Source organism: Chiloscyllium punctatum, chromosome 12 (assembly GCF_047496795.1).
Source record: "Chiloscyllium punctatum isolate Juve2018m chromosome 12, sChiPun1.3, whole genome shotgun sequence".
In the NCBI taxonomy this organism is placed as follows: domain Eukaryota; kingdom Metazoa; phylum Chordata; class Chondrichthyes; order Orectolobiformes; family Hemiscylliidae; genus Chiloscyllium; species Chiloscyllium punctatum.
In genome coordinates, this window is record NC_092750.1 from 47,906,476 (window position 1) to 47,933,053 (window position 26,578).

The 26,578-nt window shown below is 40.5% G+C and overlaps 1 protein-coding gene across 5 annotated transcripts in view; it reads right to left on the reverse strand.

The window, feature by feature from the left end:
• The window catches only part of LOC140483840 (FERM domain-containing protein 4B-like), a 371,993-nt gene that overhangs the window by 157,125 nt on the left and 188,290 nt on the right, over positions 1–26,578 (reverse strand). For all 5 annotated transcript variants that reach the window (XM_072582530.1, XM_072582532.1, XM_072582531.1 and 2 more), the window contains exons 3-5: positions 18,805–18,899; positions 11,399–11,491; positions 4,061–4,145 (exon numbers count right to left, since the gene is read on the reverse strand). In XM_072582530.1, coding sequence (XP_072438631.1) covers positions 4,061–4,145; positions 11,399–11,491; positions 18,805–18,899 — 273 coding nt within the window. The remainder of the gene's footprint in view (positions 1–4,060; positions 4,146–11,398; positions 11,492–18,804; positions 18,900–26,578) is intronic.

Sequence of the window (26,578 nt, forward strand, 5' to 3'; positions counted from 1 at the left end):
GCTCATGACCTTTTCTTCCCCTCTGGTGCCAATCACCTTCATAAACAAAATAATCATAAAAGTATTAGAAAAAACTGCCAAAGTTTACTTTGAATTTTTCACATTTAAATTAGAAATCATATTTCCATTCGAATGATTGCAGAGCTGCTATTATATTAGTTTTATGAAATGATTTTGTTTATTCAACTATGACAATTTGCTAAATACAATTTACAGTAAGTCTGCTTTCCAAATTCTGCACTGGTCTGAATGATTGCTTATGTCAAAGCAATAGCTTGCTGGGATTTAAGAGCTTTCAGGTTCTGCTCTCTGGAAATAAACTTGGAGCTCTGTGAAGCCACTTCTTCGGGTTCTACAAATTGTTTCAAAATATGGAGTCGTGTCTCACTAGCTGATCAAACAACAATTTCATTCTTTTTGTAAATCATACTCTAACCCTGTAATTTTTAAAAGCATAAAATAAGGCAAGCTTTGTTTTCTTGAAAAACAGAAATGCTTGTTAAGCTAGATGTCAAGAATGAAAGTTTAAATAACATCTAACAGATGATTTTTTTATCTCATTCGCCTAATACACATATGGTTACATTATCTCTCAAATTTTTATTAAAAGCAACATTCACAAAGTTTTTTTTTTCTGTTTTTCTTATGCTGACTCAAGTCCACCATGTTGCCTGGTTACACAAAACTTCTATTGATTGTTCTGGTAGGTCACTTACCTGCTGAGACAATCGTGAATGCAATTTTAACAGAGTAAACAACTCAGAGTTTCCTTTGCCTTCTGTGAGAAAACATCTTAAGTATGGCAGTAAGGTCAAGCAGAAAATTCATAAGTGCTGAGAAAGGTTAAAATGTTTTCCTTTCCCCAAACCTATGGGAAAGTGGATTTATGGAACATGTTCCAGAGAAAGTAACTAATTAAGGAAGGAACTGGATTCATATCAGTTGACAAATGGAATTGAGGGACTCAGAAATGTTAACAACACCCACTGAATTTCTAGGGAGACTGATAATTCAGCCTTCCCAACTGTACAGAGTGAACAAGAGTTGTGGGATAGAAGGCTATTATGAAATATGAATGTGGGTGACTCTAGATAAAGTGAGCTAATTGGGTTTTTCTCACCCTGCATTTTTCTCGTGCAAATAAAACAACTTTTACTTTGCAACACAATAAATATTGACATGTCTTGCTTTGGTAAAGTTATCAACCATGGGTGATAATGTGCTGCAATGTTGTCACCAAATTAAATTAACAGCCAGTTTCAAACATCTAAATTTAAATTAATTTGGCTGCATACTCCAAAATAGAATCCAAAAATGGTTGCAATACAGGAGACCATTTGACCCACTGTATGCTAACTGTACAACTCGGAAAGTATCATTCCCTATCATGTCATTTTCTGTCTCTTTAAGTGCTTTTCCAATACCCTTGGGAATCACTTCACTCTCAGGCAGTATATTCCCTAATCACTCACTGTACAAAAAAAATTCCTCATTTTGCCTTTGATTTAAGGTGAGTAATGAAAGAACCAAATTCCTCTGCCAATGGGAGAAGTTTCTCTCTATCAATTCTGTCCAGACTCCCATAATTGTGAAAATTTCCAAAAAAATTCCCCCTAAACTTTCTACTTTTCAAGGATAACTGACCAAGAATTACTGATCTATTTATGTAACTAAAGTCCCTCATTCCTTGAGCCATTCTTATAAATCTTTCTGCACTTTCTCGCTAATGCTTTCATGCTCTTCATAAAGTGCTCAGAGGTCATCACAATTCTCCAGTTGAAAGGTCAAACAAGATTTTTATCAAGGTTTGCAGTAGCTTCCAGCATCTGTAATATTTTGCTTTTATTTTATCATAGTTTCTTGGTTTTATTGCCTCAACTTTTCAAGGCCCAAAAAGCAATGCCTTATTAATTTTTTTCCCCAACTTGCCCCATTGTCTTCAATAATTTGTTTACAGTCAACATAGTTTTGTCAGGGGAGATCATGTCTAACAAATCAGATTGTATTTTTTTGAGGAGGTGACAAGGTGTGTGGACAAGGATTGTGCAGTTGGTGTAGAATACATGGACTTGAACAAGACTTTGAATAAGGTCTTGCATGGTAGACTGGCTAAGAAGCAAAGAGTGCATAGGATTTAGGACAATTTGGTAAAATGTATCCCAAATTGGCTTAGTGGCAGGAAGCAGAAGGTGAGTGAAAGTAGTTATTTGTGACTGGAATCCTGTGTCCAGTGGTGTAGATGTAAATGTGGGAGGTATGATGAATAAATTCATAGATCATATAAAAATTGGTGGTGAGGAGGAAAGCCTTGGAATCCAGGATGATATAGACAGGCTGGTCAGATGGGCTGAACAGTGGCAAATGGAATTTAATCCTGAAAAGTGTGAGATGATGCATTTTGGGAGTACTAACAAGACAAGGGAGTACACAATGAATGGTAGGACCTTAGGAAATACAGAGAATCAGACGAACAGAGTAGCTAAGGATGTTAAGGTGACAGATGGGATACTTATTATTAGCTGAGGCACTGATTACAATAGCAAGCAGATATAATGAAGTTGTAAATAATGGTAGTTAGGCCATGCCTGGAGTAATGTATGCATTGTGGTCGCCACACTATTGGATTGCACTGGAGAGGGTACAGAGAAGATTCTCTGTGTTGTTGCTTGGGTTGGAGAAATTCACCACTTTTTGCCTTGGAGAGGAGTGACTATTTGGAATCATAGCCTAAAAGGGTGGTAGAGGCAGGAATCATCAAGGTCCTAGGGAGTGTTGCTGAACAAAGAGACCTTGGAGACCTTGGAGTGCAGATTCATAGCTCCTTCACAAGTAGGTGTAATAGTGAAGACGGTGCTTGGTATGCTTTCCTTTACTGGGCAAGTATTGAGTACAGGAATTGAGAGGTCATATTGCAGCTGTACAGGACATTGGTTAGGCCACTGTTGGAATATTTCTGGCAATGCTTGTCTCCTTCCTAAGGGAAGGATGTTGTGAAACTTGAAAGAGTTCAGAAAAGATTTACACGGATTTTGCCAGGGTTGAAAGACTTGAGCTATAGGGAGAGGTTGAATAGGCTGGGCCTGTATTCCCTGGAGCATCAGAGGCTGAGGAGTGACATTATAGAGGTTTATAAAATCGTGAGAGGCATGGATAGGATAAATAGACAAAGTCTTTTCCCTGGTGTGGGCGAGTCCAGAACTAGAGGCTATAGGTTTCGGTTTCAAAGACCTGAGGGGCAACTTTTCCATGCAGAGGGTGGAATGTGTATGGAATGAGCTACCAGAGGAAGTGGTGGAAGGCTAGTACAATTCCAACATTTAAGAGACATCTGGATGGGTATATGAATAGGAAGGGTTTGGACAGATATGGGCTGGGTGCTGGACTAGATTGGGTTGGCATATCTGGTCAGCATGGATGAGTTGTACTGAAATGTCTGTTTTCGTGTTGTACATCTCCATAACTCTATTTAAGCACTACTTAGATTAGCACTTGAACTGCTATAGCATAGTATGCAATGTCTATGTTTTGAAAAATTGAATTAGAATAGATGGATGCTTGATGACTGGCACAGAAACGATGGACCGAATTTCCTCTTTTGACTCTATTACCAAGTTTTGCTACCCTTGAATCTCTTTATAATTGCATCCTTTACTTAATATTGTGTCTCCCCGTACATCATATCAAAATGTATATTATACATTTCAACATTAAATGTCCTCTGTCACATGTCCACCAATTCTACAATCCCATGTCCTCCTACAGTCTATTACTATCCCTCTCGCAGTTCTCAATATTTCCATGACTTGTGTTGTTTGAAAATTTTAAAATGGTACCTTGCAGTCCCAAGACATTAATATAGATCAAGAAGAACAGTGAGAAATACCTGGGAAATCCCACTCTAATACATTCTTGAGGCAAGTAAAATAGATTGAATCATAAATTTTCTTATTTGGAATGTGTCTCATTCAACAACACTTCTTTAACTTTTCTTTACAAGATTGTAGGAAAGTTAAATTTGAAAGGTACATTGAGAAATGAAATGTTGGCTAAACATTCCTACCTTGTAAATGCTGGATTTTGCATTCAGAAAGAATAATTCCACAGTGGTAGTGTCCTTTAGGAATGATATGTTTTCAATATAAAACCTAAGACAAAATTATTGAAAAATGACTTAATTTCTGCATTTTCATTACCAACAAAATAATTAATATTCTTTGCTATTCATCTTTTCATAAACATAACTCATGATATTAAAGAAGCTTCAAAAACAGTAATGTGACCTCTCTTCTGTGTTTACATAATCATTTTCAGTCAGTAACAATGTATGTTTACACATTTAAAAGGAAAGCATCTGCTCACACACACCTCCTAGTGGTTAGCTGTAGATCTCAGCGAACAAGTCTGTTTCGCTGAAGATGATGCCAAGAGTGTAGTTAGATGAATACAGCAGGTTGTGTTATTCCCCAGTGATCAACCAGGATCTGAAAAACCTAAAGATAATTTTAAATCCAAAACTATAAGAGAAGAATTTGGGTAGCATGGTGGCTCAGTGGTTAGCACTGCTGCCTCACAGCAGCAGGGACCCTGGTCCGATTCCGGCCTTGGGCAACTATCTGTGTGAAGTTTGCCCATTGTCCCTGTGTCTGCATGGGTTTTCTTTGGGTGCTCTGGTTTCCTCCCACATTCCAAAAGATGTATAGGTCAGGTGAATTGGCCATGCAAAATTGCTCATAGCATTAGGTGCATTAGTCAAGGGTAAATGTAGGGAAAGGAGTCTGGGTGGATTACTCTTCAGAGGGTAGGTGTGGACTTGTTGGACTGAAGAGCCTGTTTCCACGCTTTGGGCAATCTAGTCTAATTTAAAGGTCTCCCAGTTTTTATTCAACAAAGCTATGGAAAATCATTGGAAGTAAAAGGGGAATGAGATGATTGGATTTTATTTCTATGATCTGAAATTATTTCAGCTAATCTCACTACTGATGGATTTTAATGAAGGACAAATTGAGAAGTCTCAGAAAGCTGTAATTTATTTTCTTCACCTATCTCCCTCAAGGTATACGTTGCTGAAAGGTGATTCCTTACACTTTAACATCAGTCACATGTGCAAAGAGTCTCAGAAGGCTGTTAACTTTGGGGGTTGGTCGGAAGAGTGTGGGGGGTGCACGCAGATGCATATATTCAATGCATTTATGTTTGAGTTATAAGGAGAGGCTGGATAGGCTGGGACTTTTTCTCCTGGAGTGTAGAAATCTGAGGAGTCACCTTATAGAGATCTAGAAAATCATAAGAGGTATAGACAGCCAATGGCTTTTCTCCATGGTAGGGGAGTCTAAAACCAGATGGCATAGGTTTAAGATGAGGGGAGAGAAATACAAAAGAGTCCAGGAGGGCACATTTTTGCACACAGAAGGTGGCGAGTGCCTGAAACGGATTGCCTGAGGTAGTGGTGGAGGCAAGTACAATTTTCTCATTTAAGAAACATTTGGATAGGTACATGGTTGGGGTAGGTATATGGACCAAACACAAGCATATAGGACTAGATTAATTGAGAGAACTGGGCGGCATGAACAAATTGAGCTGAAGGGCCTGTTTCCATGCTGTAATCTTCTATGACTCTCAAGCTGGAATTGAACCTGGAACACTTACAATATTCTCGTTGTGTCTCAATCAACAAAGCTGTGAAGGGACTGAGAGATCAGAATGATCTTTGTGATTAACTGCCTTGGGACCAATTTATCTTTTCTTTATGAACCATTGAGGGAGATGAAAGGATTTGACTTCAGTAAGCTGGAGGCTTTTAATTATATCTCACTGTTATTGTTAACGTACAAATCTTCAAAATGCAATTCCTTCTTACATCGCATTGAACAACAGTGGGCTTCCCGAATTGGCAATCAGGACAATGATGGGGGCTGCAAACTTCAGTTTGGGGTCCTGAGCCTTGAGGCAGTAGTGACCACCATGGAGCTCCAGACTAGTTTTATTCACAGGAGAAAGTTTGGGGAGTATTAGGTAAAACCTACGGACAAGTCCTTATTAAGAACGAACTCTGGTAAAACTGAAAATTTAATAGAGACAGGAGAATTGATCGGTGAGGAAAAATGTTGGAGGCAAAGCAGTAGTGCCCAGAAGAAGTAATAAAGATTGTTAAACGTTAACAGATAATGCATCCGTGATAAGGAATGACACAGCATAGGACAAGAAGGATACATTGTTAAAAATAAAGCAGATTTTGGGAAGAGTCAACTTACAAAAAGCATTTATGTGTGCTAAGTTGACATATAGTTTGGAAATAGAAGGAATTGTACTCATATTACCAGGCCTTGGAGACCTCCCCCACCATCACCACATATCAGACCCTCCAGCTATTCATAGAGTACATGGTTCCTCAATGGCAAGTTATAATTTGATGTAGTTAAACTCTGGTGCAACCTATGGACAAACTTCTTTAAGGCATTGCTCAACAAGGATATGAATTCGAAAATAAAAGGTTAAAAGTATCTTAAGAACCACATATGTTTAAAAGTCCTATTATGGCAAAATCTTAAAATGTAAAGGCAGAATCTTCTGGTCCCAGATGTAATAGGTGCAGGGGTGGGAAGGAAACTTGATTCGGTGAGATGGTAGTGTACCAAAACTCTGTCACCTTCCCACCTCCCATCTGAACATGCCTCTGGACAGGCAGGCTCAATTTCAATGTTTGTTGTCTACATCAACATAAACTGAGCTCTTGAAAGCTTGAGTATTGCCTGGACTGCAAGGATCAACATCCTGGGGATTACCACAGATTTGGACCAATCAAAGAAATGTTGTAACAACCACAGAGAATGCTGGAGCAACTCAACAACTGGCAACATCTGTGGAGAGAGAAGGGTTTCTGAAGAACAGTCACACCAGACTTGAACATTAACACTGATTTTTCTCTCTGCAAATTCAGTGATTGTTTCAGATTTTCAGCACCCACAGTACTTTGCTTTTATTCAAGCATGCAAATATATAAGAACAGATTACAGGCTGGGCATTCTGCGGTGAATAATTCAGCTCTTAGCTCTCCCCAAAGTCTCTCTATTAGCCACAACTCAAGTGTGATGGAATATTCTCAACTTGCTTGAATGGATAATTGGATAAAGGTTTCAGAAAGCTGAAGCACAAAGAGACTCCAGGCAGGTTGAAACAGAGATGGCTTACTCAACTGGTTACTGCGCTACCTCGTGCTCCCACGAGGAGGTTGAACAGTTAGCGCGACTTCGTGCTCCCACGAGGAGGTTGAACAGTTGCGCTACCTCGTGCTCCCACGAGGAGGTTGAACAGTTTATCCACTTTACTAACACATTCCACCCCGACCTCAAATTTACCTGGACAGTCTCAGACTCCTCCCTCCCCTTCCTAGACCTCTCCATTTCTATCTCGGACGACCGACTCAACACGGACGTTTACTATAAACCGACTGACTCCCACAGCTACCTAGATTACACCTCCTCCCACCCTGCCCCCTGTAAAACGCCATCCCATATTCCCAATTCCTTCGCCTCCGCCGCATCTGCTCCCAGGAGGACCAATTCCAATACCGAACAACCCAGATGGCCTCCTTTTTCAAAGACTGCAATTTCCCCTCAGACATGGTTGACGATGCTCTCCATCGCATCTCCTCCACTTCCCGCTCCTCCGCCCTTGAAACCCGTGCCTCCAATCGCCACCAGGACAGAACCCCACTGGTCCTCACCTACCACCCCACCAACCTCCAGATACATCGTATCATCCTTCATCATTTCCGCCACCTCCAAAGAGACCCCACCACCAAGGATATATTTCCCTCCCCTCCCCTATCAGCATTCCAGAAAGACCACTCCCTCTGCGACTCCCTCGTCAAGTCTACACCCCCCACCAACCCAACATCCACTTCCGGCACCTTCCCCTGCAACCGCAAGAAATGCAAAACTTGCGCCCACACCTCCCCCCTCACTTCCCTCCAAGGCCCTAAGGGATCCTTCCATATCCATGACAAATTCACCTGCACCTCCCCACACATTCATTTACTGCATCCGCTGCACCCGATGTGGCCTCCTATACATTGGGGAGACAGGCTGTCTACTTGCAGAACGTTTCAGAGAACACCTCTGGGACACCTGCACCAACCAACCCAACCGCCCCATGGCTAAACACTTTAACTCCCCCTCCCACTCTGCAAAGTACATGCAGGTCCTTGGCCTCCTCCATCGCAAGACCATGGCAACATGACGCCTGGAGGAAGAGCGCCTCATCTTCTGCCTAGGAACCCTCCAGCCACAGGGGATGAATGTAGATTTCTCCAGCTTCCTCATTTCCCCTCCCCCACACCTTTTCTCAGTCTCAACCCTCGGACTCAGCACCGCCTTCTTGACCTGCAATCTTCTTCCCAACCTCTCTGTCCCCACCCTCTCTCCGGCCTATCACCCTCACCCTAACCTCCTTCCATCTATCGCATTCCCAACGCCCCTCCCCAAGTCCCTCCTCCCTACCTTTTATCTTAGCCTGCTTGGCACTCCCTCCTCATTCCTGAAGAAGTGCTTATGTCCGAAACGTCAATTCTCCTGCTCCTTTGATGCTGCCTGACCTGCTGCGCTTTTCCAGCAACACATTTATCAGCTCTGATCTCCAGCATCTGCAGTCCTCACTTTCTCCTAGTTACTAGTGCAGACAGGCTGGTTTTTAGGGGGGGTGGGGGAGGCTCTCTTGATCTGGACAGGTAGTTCTTCTATAGCATAATGATTGCATTCCTGTGCAACCCAACATTATATAAAAATCCTGCTTTAGAAACAGTGTTTGAAGTGTTGGCGATGTAATTGTGTTACAGACGTTTTAAAAGTTTGTGCTTGAGAAACAGTCTCTCCAATTCGTCAGTTGGGTAACAGCGAATTTGCATTAACGAATCACGGTTTATAGCAGAACAACCTGTACTAATCAAGCAACATAATGGAAGGCATGGGGATGGCTGCCAAAAGGCTCTGGACTTGCCCTTTCTTCTGATCTTCAGACTATTGTCTCCAACCCAGGAGACCACCCTCACCAATCCCACCACCCCCCCTTCAACAGTGTTGATCGATTCAGTAGTCACTCCTCCACTCTGGGACTCTATGGCACTAAGTGTTGATTGGCTGGCAGCTAGGGCTACCTCATTTGAAGTCTTAAGAACAGTAAAAATCCTGCTGGGCACTAACTAATTGCCTTATTGTTGAGAGTCTAGTAGGCTTTCATATCTACAGTTTACTGTCTTCCAATTCCTCCTGTTTTCACATATAGTCCCAAAACAGGAAGACACAGCACTTGGTCTTGCAGTGGTTTAAACCATGTCATTTTCCATTTTTCTCAAATGGATAAAAATGCCAGTTCAGTGTTGTACTGAACTAAAAAAAAAATTAAACTCTAGATACACTGCTATGTCTCATAGTGCTGTTACATTGAACATTATTTGTAATTTGTCTTTTATTCCTGTAGGAGGTGTATTTTGTACAGTACATTGCAGCTAGTAGTTTTGCTGAGAGCTGGGCAGAGAAAATGCTCACGTAACTAAAATAAAGAAAGACTTTAAAACGTATTTTATGAATTAATAACTCAGGCTGGTTTTGAGTTTCACTATTGAAGTAATTGATTTACTTTGGACTATAAAACTCCTGGCAGCAACAATAACTTATGAAAACAAAATTTGAGGATGCAAAATTAATAGACATTTATTGCTGTCAGGGAAATTTGCCCAATAAGCAAATCTTTTCCCACAATTACTATTTGAATAGATGTTTTACCTAACACGGAACTGTTATTATAGCAGCAAAAATGCAGGTACTAAAATTTCACAGGAATTATGTAATAATCTGGTACTTTAGTTTTTAAGTGTTTGATAATTCAATTAACTTTATTGATACATAAATGTATTGATAATAAAAGTTTAACTATAAGTGTTCTCTGATTCCATGAAATTCTTCAACTTCACTCTTTAAATTCTGTACGAGTCACTTAAAGGAAAACTCTTTTGCCCCCGTGTAGCTGCATCTGTACTTACTAATTTAAGAAGCTACATCTTGTACTCAGGAGGCACGTAAAAGGACAATTCATTTGGGGGAAAACAGGGGTGGGACAGGGAGAGAATGAGACCAAAGAGAGAGGCCTCTTGAATCCTATGTCCTCTCACCCCTCTACACCATCCTCACTTCCTCCTGTCCCATGTCCTCACTTTCCCCCTCTCAAACCCTGTTTTATGATTGCATGTCCTTCATCTCTGCACATGGGCTGTGGGTTTTGTGCGTGACATCACATGTAAATTCACCTGACAACATATCTAGTCTAGAATTGTGTGCATGGACATTCCTGATTACAGTTACATGTAAGTGAGAGTATCAGCACACACGGCATCTTGTGAGCACATTTATAGGTAGATGCCAATGTTGTAGCTGTACAGGAACAACTGGGGTGCAGCAAGCCATAGCTCTTCAGTACTCTTGCTGGAATTTATCAAGGCCATTAACTTTTGCATTATCCAGTGCCCTCAGCCATATCAAATAAGAACAATTTCTCACCGATTAACTGTAACTCATTGATGAGAGAAATGTGTTAATGTTTTACAAACAGCCCATTTGGAAAAAAGTGAAGTAAAATTAAACATTTTAAAAACCGAAGATTTGCACGGAAGTGCCAGGTTTTCAATGCACAGAGGAAGTAAGTTTAGTTTGTATCCAATTCCATCTTCTCCCAGGAGGTGTGGCAGTTATGCTGGACTTGTATAGGATACTGGTTAGACCTCAGCTTGAGTACTGTGCACAGTGGAGAGAGTGTAGATGAGATTTATGTGAACGATTCCTGGTGGGAGGCACTTCCGTTATGAAAAAAAAAGACAGATTATGAAAAAAGACTGACATCTAACATAAAGAGAAATCCCAAAATATTGAATAAGCATGTCAATAGGAAATTGGAGAAGATGGGACTGTTTTCATTGGAGAAGGCCAAGAGGAGATTTGATTGATGTTTCCAAATCTTGAGGGGATCTGACTGACTAAATAAGAAGACATTATTCCTGCGAGTTTTAAGTTTGTTTTTAGCAAATGTTGAGGTGATAAGAAAGCATTTTAGACAGCAAGTGGTTAGAGTTCTACCTGAAGGTGTGCTGGAGACAGGTTTAACTGAGGCATTCAAGAGGGCATTGGATGAGTATTCAAATAGGAACAATGTTCAGAGTTCCAAGGAAAAGGCAGGAAATCAGCATCAAGTTAAGATGCTCAGAGAGCTGATACAGACACAATAGGCTCAATGATCTCCTTCTACACTGAAGCAATGTTGTGATTCTGTGAAAAAGAACGTGAGCTCTCTTGAAATGTATATTTATTGCCATTATGCAATCTCCATTCTATGCAAATACTAATTAACTCACTTGACTGAGAAGAATAAGGCCACTGGTCCTGTTTTCTTGGGCAAATCATGATCCAATACCCTTCGATCCAGCTGCAGCCAGTTGCTCTGACCTCTACAGGGAAGAAAAGGTTGTGAGAATTGTGAAGTCATAAATAATGACAGATCATTATGCAGTTCATTTCTTCAGATACTTTATAATAATGATCATTTTTAATATTGAATATCTCTCTGATTGTAATGAGGCTGTAACATTCTCACTGCACACATGCATGTGTAATGGACTGCAGATGTTGCAGGGTTTAAATTTCAGAATAAAAAAAAATTGCAGTTTTTGGAAATATGCATAAAAACAAGAAATGTTGGAACAGAAACAAGTTACGAAGAATCATTTTGGACTCATTGCATTAATATCCAACTCTCTGTCTACAAATACTGCCAGACTGGCTGAGTATTTCCTGCACTCTGATTTCATTTTTAATTTCAGAATGCTAACTACGTAAGATGAACTTCCTACATTTACTCTATATCTGTAAAGATGATAAATTTGTTGCTTTAATTAACTGGAAATGCATTCTGGCAGACATATTTTCACATTATCTTCCTAAATAGTTCTTTGTTACTAAGTGGGTGACAACATGTGAAGCAAAGAATACCAGTCTTCAGCACTGGCTTTACTTAACAAGTTGTATTTAGAAATAAATTATTAGGTGTTTCCAACAAGTTAAATAAACTCAGTAAGCCAATGATGTATAATGGTGCTACTGTTCAAGTATACAAAAAAAGGTTCATGCTAGTAAAAACATATCCATTGAACGTACATAAAGTTTTGGTGGTTGCCATAGGAATGATGTTTTCAAACTAGTTCCACCACAGGTGGTTTTTTTTATTCTAATGGCATGAACTGGCTTATTGAAATTAAAACAGTCACACAATAACAGGTTATAGTCCAAAAGGTTTATTTGGGAGCACTAGCTCTTGGAGCATTGTTCCTTTATCAGGTAACTGAAGGAACAGTACTCCAAAAGTTAGTGCTTCCTAATAAACCTGTTGGACTATAACTTGCTGTTGTGTGATTTTTAACTTTGTCCACCACAGTCCAACACCGGCACCTCCACATCATGGCTTATTGAAGAACATGGAGGGTGTATTGTGTGGTATAATGCTGTTGTCAGTTTATTTTGATGCTTTCAGTGGTAAGAAATAACTATGTTGGTGACCTGCATAATTCAGTACATCCCTCATCAGAAAGCAAGTGTTGGATTTGACAGATGTGACAGCTGGGGAATTTACCTTTTTCACTGTCAACCTTTTAAAATAACTTGGATTTGTGTATGCTTCTTTGGAACGGAAGCTGTATGTATGTGATGGTGTGTTTATATGTGAACAAGGGATTTCTCTTTATTATTGAACTGAACCAGGAAGATTTGTGAGTAATTAAATTCCAGAAAAATTGTTTCTTTTTAAATGAAAGAGGTAGCAGCTTTCCTCATGCTATGTCAATAAAATGGCTCTGTTTTACCCAGATTCAAATACCATTATGCTTACATGTGCATATGATATTTGACAACACTGTTGTTGAGATGCATAAACTTGACCTTTTCATTTTACCTCAGTATTACTGAATTGCTTTGGTATGTATGCAATTTCTTGAGGATATATAAAACGCAATGCTAATGATTCACAGAAAACAATGTTATTAGTATCCAAAAGTTAGCATTATCATTTTGCCTTAATTGCATTCAGAATTACAAGTTATAGCACAATGTAATGACAAATATGACGGGGACAGCCAATACACATCACTTAAGATGATGTATTAATTTTACCTTATTTTACTTGTAAAACAGATTCACTATCTCCACAAAGGACTCTTATTTTGCTGATTATTTAACTGGTGCAACGGACATCTGAAAATGGAGTTACTTTCAACTGAGCACCTATTAGCATATTATGCCAAAACACTTTGACAGAGAACAGTTTTCTCATCAGCTGCAAGTGAGTATTTTTAATTTACTCAGCTTTACAGGAAACAAGGGAATAATCTTCTACCTTTTGGAGTGTAAAACAGGAGTCTCCCATTGTCCTTTGCCAAGATCAACATGGCCAGGACAAAGGCTGCTCTCAAGTAGGGAGGGGGGGAAAGCCCATTAAACAAACAGTGCCAGACTGCAGTAAGTAGGTGCTAACAGGAGTAAGGTGATCTTTCCCACAAGAAGGTTGGCTTCTTGTATGATTTCACCGTTATTAAAATAGAATGACGGAACTTTTGAGTTTCAGTGGATGTACAACACTCGGAATGTTTTAACCAGCTCAACAATCCTTCAAGTGAACTTATTTGACGATTTTGCAAGTATTGCAGTCTACAGAGACAGGTATTTTAAGAACATTATTAATCTCCTGTGATTATGTGTTTTCATTTTGTCAGTGAGAGCACAGAGCTCTGAGGTTCCAGGGAAAATAAACACTCAGCTCACACAGCTAAGTAGAACAAATGCTGACATTATAAAAACATCTATTGTACATTTTGCTTGCTAAAGTCACCTTTGTAGAGAAAACATTATTCAATTAATAAACGTAACAGTTTGATAGTAGTTGTGCATGGATTATAGAATGATACATAGTTTATGTTGTAGACAAAAATGGTGAGACTCAAGAGTATATTTTTTGAATGAGGTCATGAAGAACAAACTGAAGGCTGAATGGGATTATGAAAATCGGACAGGCTTGGCATTTCTAAGAGCAAGATGTTGTGCAAGATATTGGACTGTACATTGTTAACATTGGACACTGCCAGTGCATATACACTTGTTTGCATCCTGTTTTTCTTCCAAGTTGGTTCCATGTTGTAAACCTCCCTTGTTGAGCTTTTCACTTCAACTATTGAGAAAAATGGGCGTGTAGAATTCCAAACTTTCCCACAGTGCCAGTTCCAGGACAAACTGTTGGGGAGTCATATTCCTCAGTAACTTTTGTTTGAATGTGAATGAATCCTCAAACTAATAGCTGTTTGAAAAGTGACATTGTCTCACACTTGGGAGTAACACGTTATAGTCTTGGGTTGAGAAATGAACTGAGGAACATTGGGATGTGTGATTGGGGGTACTCCAGTAGATTGTGCCATTTATCTAGTACAGCAGATTAATTGATTCTTGCAGGCAGATAAATGTGAAATTTAGATTTATTCTTTATAACATTAACAATTAAACATTTAAAATACCATTAAGTAGCAAACAAGTAATTTCTAAGGAGAATCTTACAATTTTTCCAGTGTATTATTCTACGGTTTTCTTGAATTCTGTTCAAATTTAAATGTACTATTCTGGTGACTTCATATGGTACTAACGCAAGAGGGTGTACACTGCAAATACACTAAAAAAAAGTGCCCTCATGTCCAATCCAACTGGATTTAGCAGTATATTGTTACCCTTTATAAAAAGTGAATATATTGGCTTGTATCTCATTATCCCTCGACACAGGAGAGTGAAACCCTACAACACAGTATGATTTTACTATTAGTACAATCCAGCATATGAAGAGGAGCACTACTTCAGAAACTAAATTTTGCCAAAATAACAGCTGGAAAATAAATGGCAAAAGTAAGTTTTTCTTTAGTAAACATCAAGTACACAAATGTTATAAACTTAAATCCCCCGTGCTTCAAAACTTTGCTGTTTCGATTCAGGCACCCCTTTCTTCGGGGTTTTGAGGCTATTGTTAACAATTGTGCACCAAACTTCATACACTTGACTTGTAGTTAATAAAGGTCACGAGGTAGCAATTGTTCCACAGGTGTATTCAGTCAGCATTTTGTTCGATTAAAACTCCATTGTCCCTAATGTATAAATGGTCTTATTTTAGTTGAAGTAATTTTGATGATTTTCTGAGATATTGGGACATAAGAAATAATAAAACCATAAGAAATAGGAGTGGAAGTGAGGCCATTCGGCCCATCAAATCCACTCCACCATTCAATCATGGTTGATGGGCATTTCAACGCCACTTTCCCTGTATCCCCTAATTCCTTTATTTATTAATCTCTGCCTTGAAGACATTCAACATCCCGGTCTCCACTGCGCTACGTGGCAGTGAATTCCACAGGCCACCACTCTCAGAAATGTCTCCTCATTTCTGCTCTAAATTGACCCCCTCTAATTCTAAGGCAGTACCCACGAATCCTAGTATCCCCTCCTGACAAAAGCAATTTCTCAGCGTCCATCCTTTAAAAGCCATGCATTATCTTGTAAGTTTCTATTAGGTCTCCCCATAACCTTCTGAACCCTAACGAATACAATCCCAGGACCTTCAGCCGTTCATCGTATGCTAGGCCTACCATTCCAAGAATCATCCATGTGAATCTCCACTGGACACGCTCCAGTGCCAGTATGCCTTTCCTGAGGTGTGGGGCCCAAAACTGGACACAGATTCTAAATGGGGCCTAACCAGAGCTTTAGAAAGTCTTAGTAGCACCTCACTGCTTTTACATTCCAACCCTCTTGAAGTAAATGACAACATTACATTTGATTTCTTAACCACGGACTCAACCTGCAAATTAACCTTTAGAGAATCCTGTAGTAACACTCCCAGATCCCTTTGTACTTCGGCTTTATGAATTTTCTCACTGTTTAAAAAATAGTCCATGCCTGTGTTCTTTTTTTCCAAAGTGCAAGACCTCACATTTGCTCACATTGAATTTCATCAGCCATTTCTTGGACCATTCTCCTAAACTGTCTAATTCTTTCTGTAGCCTCCCCACCTCCTCAGAACCACCTATCTGCTCACCTAACTTTGTATCATCGGCGAACTACGTGGAAATGCCCCCAGTCTCTTCATCCAGGTCATTAATATATAAAGTGAACAGCTGGGGCCCCAACACTGAACCCTTCGGACACCACTTGTCACCAGCTGCCATTCTGAAAAAGAACCTTTTATCCCAACTCTCTGCCTTCTGTAAGACAGCCAATCCTCAATCCATGCCAGTAGCTCATCTCGAACACCATGGGCCCTCACCTTACTCAGCAGCCTCCCGTGAGGCATCTTATCAAAGGCCTTTTGGCAGTCTAGATCGATAAAATCCACTGGGTTTCCCTGATCTAACCTACTTGTTACCTCTTCAAAGAATTCTAATAGGTTTGTCAGGCATGATCTCCCTTTACTAAATCCATGCTGACTTATTCTAATTTGACTCTGCACGTCCAAGAATTTAGAAATCTCATCCTTTATGATGTATTCTAGAATTTTACCTATAATTGAGGTTAAGCACTTTTCAAATTAACAAGCATACCTGGAGTCTGATTAAAATAATGTGCTAAAACATTTTTTTCATTTTTTCATAGGATTTGTGCATTGCTAGGAGAAAGTGAGGACTGCAGATGTTAGAAATCAAAGTCGAGAGTGTGGTGCTGGAAAAGCACAGCAGGTTAGGCAGCATCTAAGGAGCAGGAGAATCGACGTTTCGGGCATAAGCCCTTCATCAGGTTTAGGGTGCGAGGGGAGAAATTTAAAGGGACCCAAGTGTCAAATGTTTCATACAGAGGATGATGTATGTAGAGATGGAGCTGCCAGAGGAAGTGGTGGAGGCTGGTACAATTACAACATTTAAAAGCCATCTGGATGGGTATACGAATATGAAGGGTTTAGACAGATATGGGCCAAGTGCTGGCAAATGGGATTAGGTTAATTTAGGATATCTGGTCAGCATGGATGAGTTGGACTGAAGGGTCAGTTTCCATGCTGTATATCTCTTCTGACTCTATGAATCTGTATTGGCCTTGATTTTTTTGATTCTCTTCACCGTTGGATCTGACCACATTCCCTGCCACTGAACTCACCCTCCACGCCTCGTCATCAAATCTGAACTCCTCCTGCTCTTTACTTGCCACCTACCAAATGCTCATGTTCTGGACCTGACAATTACTACCCACATAGCCTGTCCCACCCAATGAAACCTGGCCCTCTTTCCATCATCACCAGACATAGTCCTACCTCCCCACAGAGGAGCCCTTTGCTGAACTTGGACCTGACAACCTACCCTGTGCTCCAGGGACTGAACTCGTCCCTTCCCCAACTCTGAATCTGATCCCCTCTCCAACTCTGTGTCTGACAGAACCTGACACACCCAGGGCCTCACAATTACGTTACATACATATATTCTAAAGAAGGGTCACCGGGCTTGAAATGTTAAAGTTGTCTTCTGTTCAGATGCTGCCAGATTTATTAAGTTTCTCTCGCAATTTTTGTTTTTTGTTTGCGAATGATCTCTAGCATTTACAGTTTTTTTGTTTTACCTTATGCACTTCCCCTTACACTGCAGCCGTGAAATGTGGCTGTCTGCGATGCTTGGCCCTTATGGTTTGACAGCTAACTGCTGTGAAAATGAGGTGTGGTTTGCCTTTCCCTAACTATTCTACACTATGAGGGAACTGTCAGAATGGACGTACAATTCCTGAAGAAGCCCTGGTGGGAATCTTCTGCCCGAAATGCAGACCTCTTATTTGTAAAAAAAATTGGAATGACAATTTTCAAGAGATTGCCATAGCTCAGAAAATCCACCTCCTAGCTATACTATTAGCATAGCAAGTTAATCTACTTAATCAAATGGTGGGTTTAAGTAGAACTCAGCAGAAGTTAAGAATATTTTTAGTTGATGTACTTAATCAAATGCATAAACAACAGAGTGCTTTAAGTAGAACCCAGCAGAAATATATTTTTAGCTGTATTATGTGACAACCTTTCATGAAGTTAGTGATAAGATTAGAAGATAGTCTGTCTTTTATTAGTACTTGTTCCAAATTGAGCATGCCATTGTTTCTTGACAATTTGGCACAGCTCACGGTGTTGCCAATGAAAAGAATATATTGTTTATAGTGCCCCAAAGCAGGGTTACCCTGTTTCAAACAACAATACTATTTTTATTAAATGTTATGTTTGAATGAATTCATTCCCAAACTTAGCTTATAATACTGTATTTCCTATGGCTAAGCATTAAAGGAAGACTAATATTTGAACTTTCAACTTTATTACTTCATTTTCTACTTAAAACTAAGAAGGTGTCACTGTACTATAATGACTGCAATGTTTAACATTTAACTTCGTTCTTTCTTTCTGCCTTGTTCTTAAGATTCTGTACCTAGATACTTTACCTAAGATGGCCCCTTGTGTACACTTTTCACTGTACTCCTGTGCTTTTGCACTTGAGTACAGACGTCAATAAAATCAATATTAAAAAAAAATCAAAATCAAAATTCAATCATGATATTTACTCTTGGAAAGATTATCACGATCATTGATTATTTGTTCCAAATTCCCTCCTAAATTATTTCCAGCAGCAAACTGTACCAAAGAGCAAAGCATGGTCATGTCTGCGAAACACCACCATTTTTACATGTTGTAGTGCAACACTTTTAAGAGTTAGAATTGTTTACTCACGTATCATCAATAAATGTTATTCCAAAGTACTCCTTTTCTTTGAGGTTAAAGTGAGATGCCACCAGATCTAACAGCTCCCGAGATAAAAGCTTTGGCTACAAAATATTGAAAATGAATAATAATATTATTTCATCAAATGTACAGACTATGGCCAATTACATAATTTGTAACTTACAACTGTCGCTATCAAGACTCTACAAAGAGCAAGGTTCCTCCTTAGTATGTCTTCCACAGAATGTTCTTGCAGCATATTATGCTTTATGTTTTTGCTCCCAGATTATTATTTCATTTTATTGAAAGAATACTTCAACATTCATTTTTGGATCATATTTCAGTATCAATTATCACCAACATAAGAAACAGATTTCAGAGTGTAACATGAGAAGGTAAAAAATCCTGGAACCATTAAACGAATAGATTAGCTGGGATGGGCTGACACAGTCTTCCCCATTTTATGTCTTTAATCTTGGAGGCAATATGTGATCTATCACATCATGAGATCACACAGTACTCTTGTCCTTTATGTTTCCAAACATAGTTCAAAGTAGGAGTTAGAACGGGAGAAAGCCTAGAATAGGATATGGGAACTGCAACGTATGACCAACCTACACCTGGGTGTGGGCCAAGTGCAGGGAAATGGTGACACTTTGGTCAGCATGGACCAGTTTGGGCCAAAGGGCCTGTCTCCATGCTGTCGGACTCTATGACTCTTTGACCAGTCACTTGAGAAGCAGGCAGTACATAAATTTTGTGCTGCCTGCTAATTTCAAGGAAAATATTATTGAGATTGGAGAGACAAGGAAATGGCAGAGATATTGAATTAGTAGTTTGCATCTATCTTCATAATAAAAGAGCAACTCAAGAATTGTAGAAAATCAAAAGGGAAAAAGGCAGGAGGAACTTCAGGCAAACACCATCTCCAGAGAAAAGGTGATAGGAAAACCAACAGGACTAAAGACTGATACGTCTTCTGAACCTGATGGCCTACATTCGAGGGTTATTCTTCTGAAAAGGTCCCAGTATATTTGAAAACAGCGAACATTACATTCAAGAAAGGAGGGAGACTGAAAGAGTTGGTCAGTTAGCCTAATATTTGTCATCGGGGAAATGCTAGAATCTATTATCAAGGAAGTAATGGCAGAATCTTTTAAAAAATCAAATACAAGGAAGAAGAGTTCAGGTGTTTCATGAAAGGGAAATTGTGTTTGACAACTATTTGGGGGATCATTAAAGATCGAACAAGCAAAGTGGATAAAAGGGAACCAAGAGATACAGTGTATTTGGATATTCAAAGGCATTCCAACAGAAAAAAAAGCAAAGGAGCTCATTTAGATTAGATTAGATTAGATTACTTACAGTGTGGAAACAGGCCCTTCGGCCCAACAAGTCTACACTGCCCCGCCGAAGCGCAACCTGCCCATACCCCTACATCTACCCCTTACCTAACACTACAGGCAATTTAGCATGGCCAATTCACCTGACCTGCACATCTTTGGACTGCGGGAGGAAACCGGAGCACCCGGAGGAAACCCATGCAGACACGGGGAGAACGTGCAAACTCCACACAGTCAGTCACCTGAGGCGAGAATTGAACCCGGGTCTCTGGCGCTGTGAAGCAGCAGTGCTAACCACTGTGCCACCGTGTTGGTAAGCAGGGTGACCAACCATTCCTGACTTTCTAGGAGTATCCTGAATTTGAGGCTCATGACCTAAGTTGACTCTTCCTGTTGGATATCTATCATCCTGTTATTTCACTTATTATGCATGCACACCAGTTCTGTACACATGCACATTCCAGATGCAAAACAGCATCGCCCATCCCTCACTCCCCTCCATGCTGGCTGTAATTGCTATGACTGCACCACCCTGACCACCTTCCAGCATTCCTGGTCAGATGTGTCCCTTAAATGAATGCCAAGGAATTGGTCTCCCTGTTGGTAACATATTAGCATGAGTAGATGATTGACTGACTCACAGAAAACAGAAATACAAAAGCAAAACACTGAAGATGCTGAATACCTAAAAATGAGAATAAGAAATTAGGTCATGTTCAATTGTTTGGAGAAAAGGAGGCTGAAAATCTGCTTTTTGATCCAAGTGTTGGGTTGAGAAATGTGTAAAATGTGTGGTAACTCTCAAATGACCGTCCACGGGATAGCTCACTGGATCTTGTGCCCACAGGGCACCTAAGTCAGTATGCACTGGCATCACATCCCAAGATAAAGGTAACCCAAGACATCTCCTGCTGTCAGCCAATGCCAGGCTGGCATCCAGACAGGTCAGGACACACTTCAGAGGTTACAGGTGCTGGTGGGTAAGCAAGCTGGAAATGGAGGAAGTGTAGGGCACAGGAGGTACCTTCTAAGGGGTGGTTGGGGGTTGTAAAATAGGTCATGGGGGGAGGGGTTCTGAAGCAAGGAGGAGGTGATTTTTTGTGGCTATCCCAGTTTGGGGCAAATCAAGAGCACCCTCCAAACTGCAGAAGGCCACTGAAGGCCTTGTGAAGGCTGCACAGTGTTCTCACCCAAAGTTAATTGCAGTGGTGGCATGGACAGTGATTATGAGGTTCTCAATTAATCATTTAAGGGTCTCAATTGGTACTAGTTGTGCTGTCATTTCACAGAGCTCCCAACCTTGAGAAGAGGCCTGCCAAATGGCCTTTCTTGAAAGTGGAGTCATAGGTTTCTTGCTGACACCAGTGGGTGGCCAGGACCCTTACCGCTGATCCAATAACATTAGACACTAGTGAATACAAAGTGTTTACAGACCTTGACTACACAACTTTTTTGAGAATCTTTCTTAAGGTCTGCACAAGTGATTATTAACCCCACCCGGATAAAAGCAGGCAAACATTTTCTGTTATTTTATTTATGCTCATCTGCCAAAATATCCCATTTCTTTTAATGACTTCAACATGTTATTAATCTGAAATAAGTCCTTTTATACATCAACTGTGAAGTAATAAAACAGGTTGAGGTAAAAATCAATTCTATTAATATTGTATTCATCATTTTTTTAATTCACTGGATGAGGGCATTGCTGCCCAGACCAGCATTTATTGCCCATCCCTAATTGCCCAGAGGGCAGTTAAGAGTCAACCACATTGATGTGGGTCTGGAGTCACATGTTGGCCAAACCAGGTACAGACAACAGTTTCCTTCCCAAAATGACATTTATGAAGCAGTTGGCTTTTTCTGATAATCAACAATAGTTTCACAATCATGATTAGACACTTAATTCCAGATTTTATTTTTAATAAATTCAAATTTATATGCCATACTGTGACCCCAGAACATTACCCGGGTCTCCAGATTAATAGTCCAATGATAACACCACTAGGCCAATGCCTCCTCAACTCTCAATTTGTTCTCTTTTGTCAAATGTTATTCTATTGTTGAAAACTCAGTCTTCTTTTCTCACCTTAACTTTTAACTTTTGTGCCAGTTGCAATTTATATGAGAGAGAAAGGACTGAATCTTTGCCTAAGTGTCAATTTAGCCGTGTTTCACAGAGGGTTTCTCTGAGAGGCCTGGTGAGACTTCTCACTACATCATTCCTATGTTGCTTCATTAATCACACACCCAGAGTGCTCCTCTCTTCTGACATTAGTGCAAGTCTACCATCTCCGTGTATCTGCAAGAACTCGCGGATATCCTGGAATGAAATGGCATTCCTGGTGCCTGCACCACCTTAAAAGGCTATTGTTTAGCTGACATTCTGAAGCTTTTCCACAGTGTGTGAATGACGTTTTCCTTTGACGTGGCAGACAAAAGGAAATTGTGGCACCCTCTGCGTGGACAGGGGTCTGAATATCCTGGTGCATGAGGTGGTGCACAGTTGTGCTCTTCAGGATTGGCAGAGGAGGCCATGACACCTGACTAACTGGGCCAAGGTCATCACCGCACTCATTGAGGTTTCCACAGCGCAGAAGAACACTTTGCAGTATAGGGAAAACATCAATGATCTCTCTGCTCCACCAGGGTAAGTGCCACCATCTTCTCACTGCTACGTCACACTCTCTTTATCCCTGTCATTTCCCTTACAAGAAGGCAGATGTGTTAACGTGCGGATGAACCTTCTTCCAAGCTGTTTAATAACTGGCCCCAGCAAAATGGTGTTTAGCCTAGTTAGATCTATCTGATTATGTAATTTGATTTTTCTACAGCTTTCTTCTGTTGAAGAACACTGTTTTGATTTGCCCTTGTTAACATTAAAGAAAGGTAATTTGAAATCGAGTTAAATCCATATTATACCACACTGTTGTTTAAGGCATTCATTAACTTGACTTATCTGCCTTACAGGCGGTATTTATTACAGGGGAGCTCAACACAGTCCAAGGCTCTGTGCTGAAGGATACCTTAAAGCAGCTACCACAAAAACTCAATGGGAAAAGACCATGAAGGCTCTCCTCTCAACTTATCAAAGAGGAGTTGAAAGCAGCGTAATATCCCTCAGGTCGTATGCATCAGAGAATGTTTAGAATCATAACAATGTGGAAGCAGGCCATTTGGCCCACCAAGTCCACATCAACCCTCCGAAAAGCATCCCACCCAGACCTAAGCCTACCCTATCCCTGTAACCCTGCATTTCACATGGCTAATCCACCTAACCTGCACATCCCTGGACAATTTATCATGGCCAATTCACCCAACCTGCATATCTTTAGACTGTGGGAGGAAAGCAGAGCATCTGGAGGAAACCCACACAGATACGGGAAGAATGTGCAAACTCCACACAGACAGTCGCCTGAGGCTGGAATTGAACCCGGCTCCCTGGTGTTGCAAGCTAACCACTGAGCCACCGTGCCACCCGTATGAAATACAGCATGTACATTTAGCATGAAATATAAATGTACGTTGTAAATATAACCTCTAAATGTCTGTGCACTGAGTAACCTCATGTCTTGCACTACAAGGAGTTGAACTGGATGGCATTTCATGTAATGCCAAATTTGAGCTTTTGTGTTCTGTACCTTTGTACATTTTTGAAAAAATTATATTTTCAGAGAAACAAGATGTAATTGAAAGCTGAATCAATCTTTCTGAGTCATAACCTGAGGAACCTGAGGAAAGGAAAAATTCTATTTCCTATATTTTGGATTGATAATTTGCTTCCAAGCAGGAATTATTAATCATGATATTACAGATAATCTAAGGATCTAGGGAACAAATGCATTTAAGTCAGTTGTTGACATTAACCTCTTCCATATTTAAATGTTTTATAAATAAAAGCAAACTGCATTATAGAGCGATTTAAAAAAAGTTTGAATAGTTTTCAGGTCACCCATGCAATCTTAGAATTACAAAGAACATGAACAAAAACATTTCTGCTTCTCTGCTCTTGATCACCAAATATAGTTTGAGTTAAGAGATTGCAGATTTAAAACAGAGGTGACAAGTAATTACATCTCTCAGAGGGTCATGAATCCGTGAAATTCACTATCCTAGAATGTGTTGGATGATGGGACATTTAGCAAATTTAAGGAGGAGACAGACAGATTTTTAATAAGTAATGTGTTGAAGGCTTATGGACAGTGAGCAGGAAAGTGGAGTCAAAGCCAAGATTGGATTGGACTTCTTTTAATTTAAAAAATGTACTTTATTTATAAAAATATCTTGACACACACATTGCCACTGAAGCAGTTCGGTTCTGTACAGTAGCATATGAAGAAATAAACAAATATTGGAGTTTGACTCTTATCTAGCAAACAAACCAATAGCATTTCTTACTTATACACACAGTATTTACATACATTTGAGGCACTGGGGAGGTCGGATAACTGAATTAACCCCACATTTAACTTTGGCAGAAAGACTAGTGGTGGTCTTTCCTCAAAGAACTTTAGTGTGTCCCTCAGTCCTAGACAGTGGAAAGTGCCATTCTGCAACTTTCAGTCGAGGTCAACTTCTTGCCCTGGAAGACTAGCAAGTTTCGGGCAGACAAATAGAGTCTTTCACCAAGTTGATGGTCCTGCAGGTGCAGTTGATGTTTGTCTTGGTGTGTGTCCCGGATAACAGACTGTAGAGAAGAGAATCCTGTGTCATGGAGCTGCTCACGATGAACTTCGACAAACACAACTGCATCTCTCTCCAGAATTCCTTTGCAAAGGCAGGAGGTATGTGATAGTCTCTAGCCCTCCCCACAGCTGCTTCATGGGTAGTGAACAGTGGCAGAGTGTGTCTGGAATTACATGACAGCTCTCACAGGTCGTGCCTTTCTCATCACCAGCCAAGCGTGAGATTGGATCAGATATGGTCGTATCAAATGGCCGTACAGACCTGAGGGACTCTGCCGACTCTTAGTTCTTATGATTCCATTTGAATCCTTTGACTGCTTTCGACTACTATCCCCTATTCTACTTTTCAGTTATTACATCTAATGTAGAACATAGAACATTACAGCGTAGTACAGGCCCTTCAGCCCTTCATGTTGTGCATACCTGTGGAACCAATCTGAAGCCCATCTATCCCACACTATTCCAATTTCATCCATTTGTCTATCCAATGACTATTTAAATGCCCTTAAAGTTGGCGAGTCTACCACTGTTGCAGACAGTGTGTTCCACGCCCCTACTACTCTGAGTAAAGAAACTACCCCAACATCTGTCCTATGTTTATTACCCCTCAATGTAAAGCTATGTCTCCTAGTGCTAACCGTCACCATCTGAGGAAAAAGGCTCCCACTGCCCACCCTATCTAACCTCTGATTATCTTGTATGTCTCAATTAAATCACCTCTCAACCTTCTTCTCTCTGAAGAAAGCAGCCTCAAGTCTCTCAGCCTTTCCTCATAAGACCTTCCTTTCAGACCAGGCAACATCCTAGTAAATCTCCTCTGAATCATCTCCAAAGCTTCCGCATCCTTCCAATAATGTGGTGACCAGAGCTGTTGATTAGATTAGATCCCCTACAGTGTGGAAACAGGCCCTTCGGCTCAACAAGTCCACACTGATCCTCCAAAGAGTAACCCACCCTAACCCATTATCCTATGCTTATCCCCGACTAATGCACATAACACTATGGGCAATTTAGAATGGTCAATTCACCTGACCTGCACATCTTTGGATTGGGGGAGGAAACCGGAGCACCTGGAGGAAACCCACACAGACACAGGGAGAATGTGCAAACTCCACATAGACAGTTGCCCGAGGTGGGAATCGAACCCGGGACACTGGCACTGTGAGGCAGCAGTGCTAACCACTGAGCCACCGTGCCGCAACTGTATGCAATACTCCAAGGGCAGCCACAATAGAGTTTTGTAAGGCTGCAGCATGACCTCGTGGCTCTGAAATTCAATCCCTCTACTAATAAAGACTAACACACTATGTGCCTTCTTAACAACCCTACTAACCTGGGTGGTAACTTTCAGGGATCTGTGTACATGGACACCGAAATCTCTCTGCTCATTTATACTACCAAGAAGCTTACCGTTAGCCCAGTACTCTTTCTTCCTATTGCTCCTTACAAAGTGAATCAACTCACACTTTTCCACATTAAACTCCATTTGCCACCTCTCAGGCCAGCTCTACAGCTTATCCATGTCCCTCTGTAAGCTGTAACATCCTTCACCACTATTCGCAGCTCCACTGACCTTAGTGTCATCTGCAAATTTACTAACCTATCCTTCAATGCCCTCAACTAGGTCATGTATAAAAATGACAAACAGCAGTGGCCCCAAAACAGATCCTTGAGGTACACCACTAGTAACCGAACACCAGGATGAACATTTCCTATCAACCACCACCTTTCTTTCAGCCGGCCAACCTCTGACCCAAA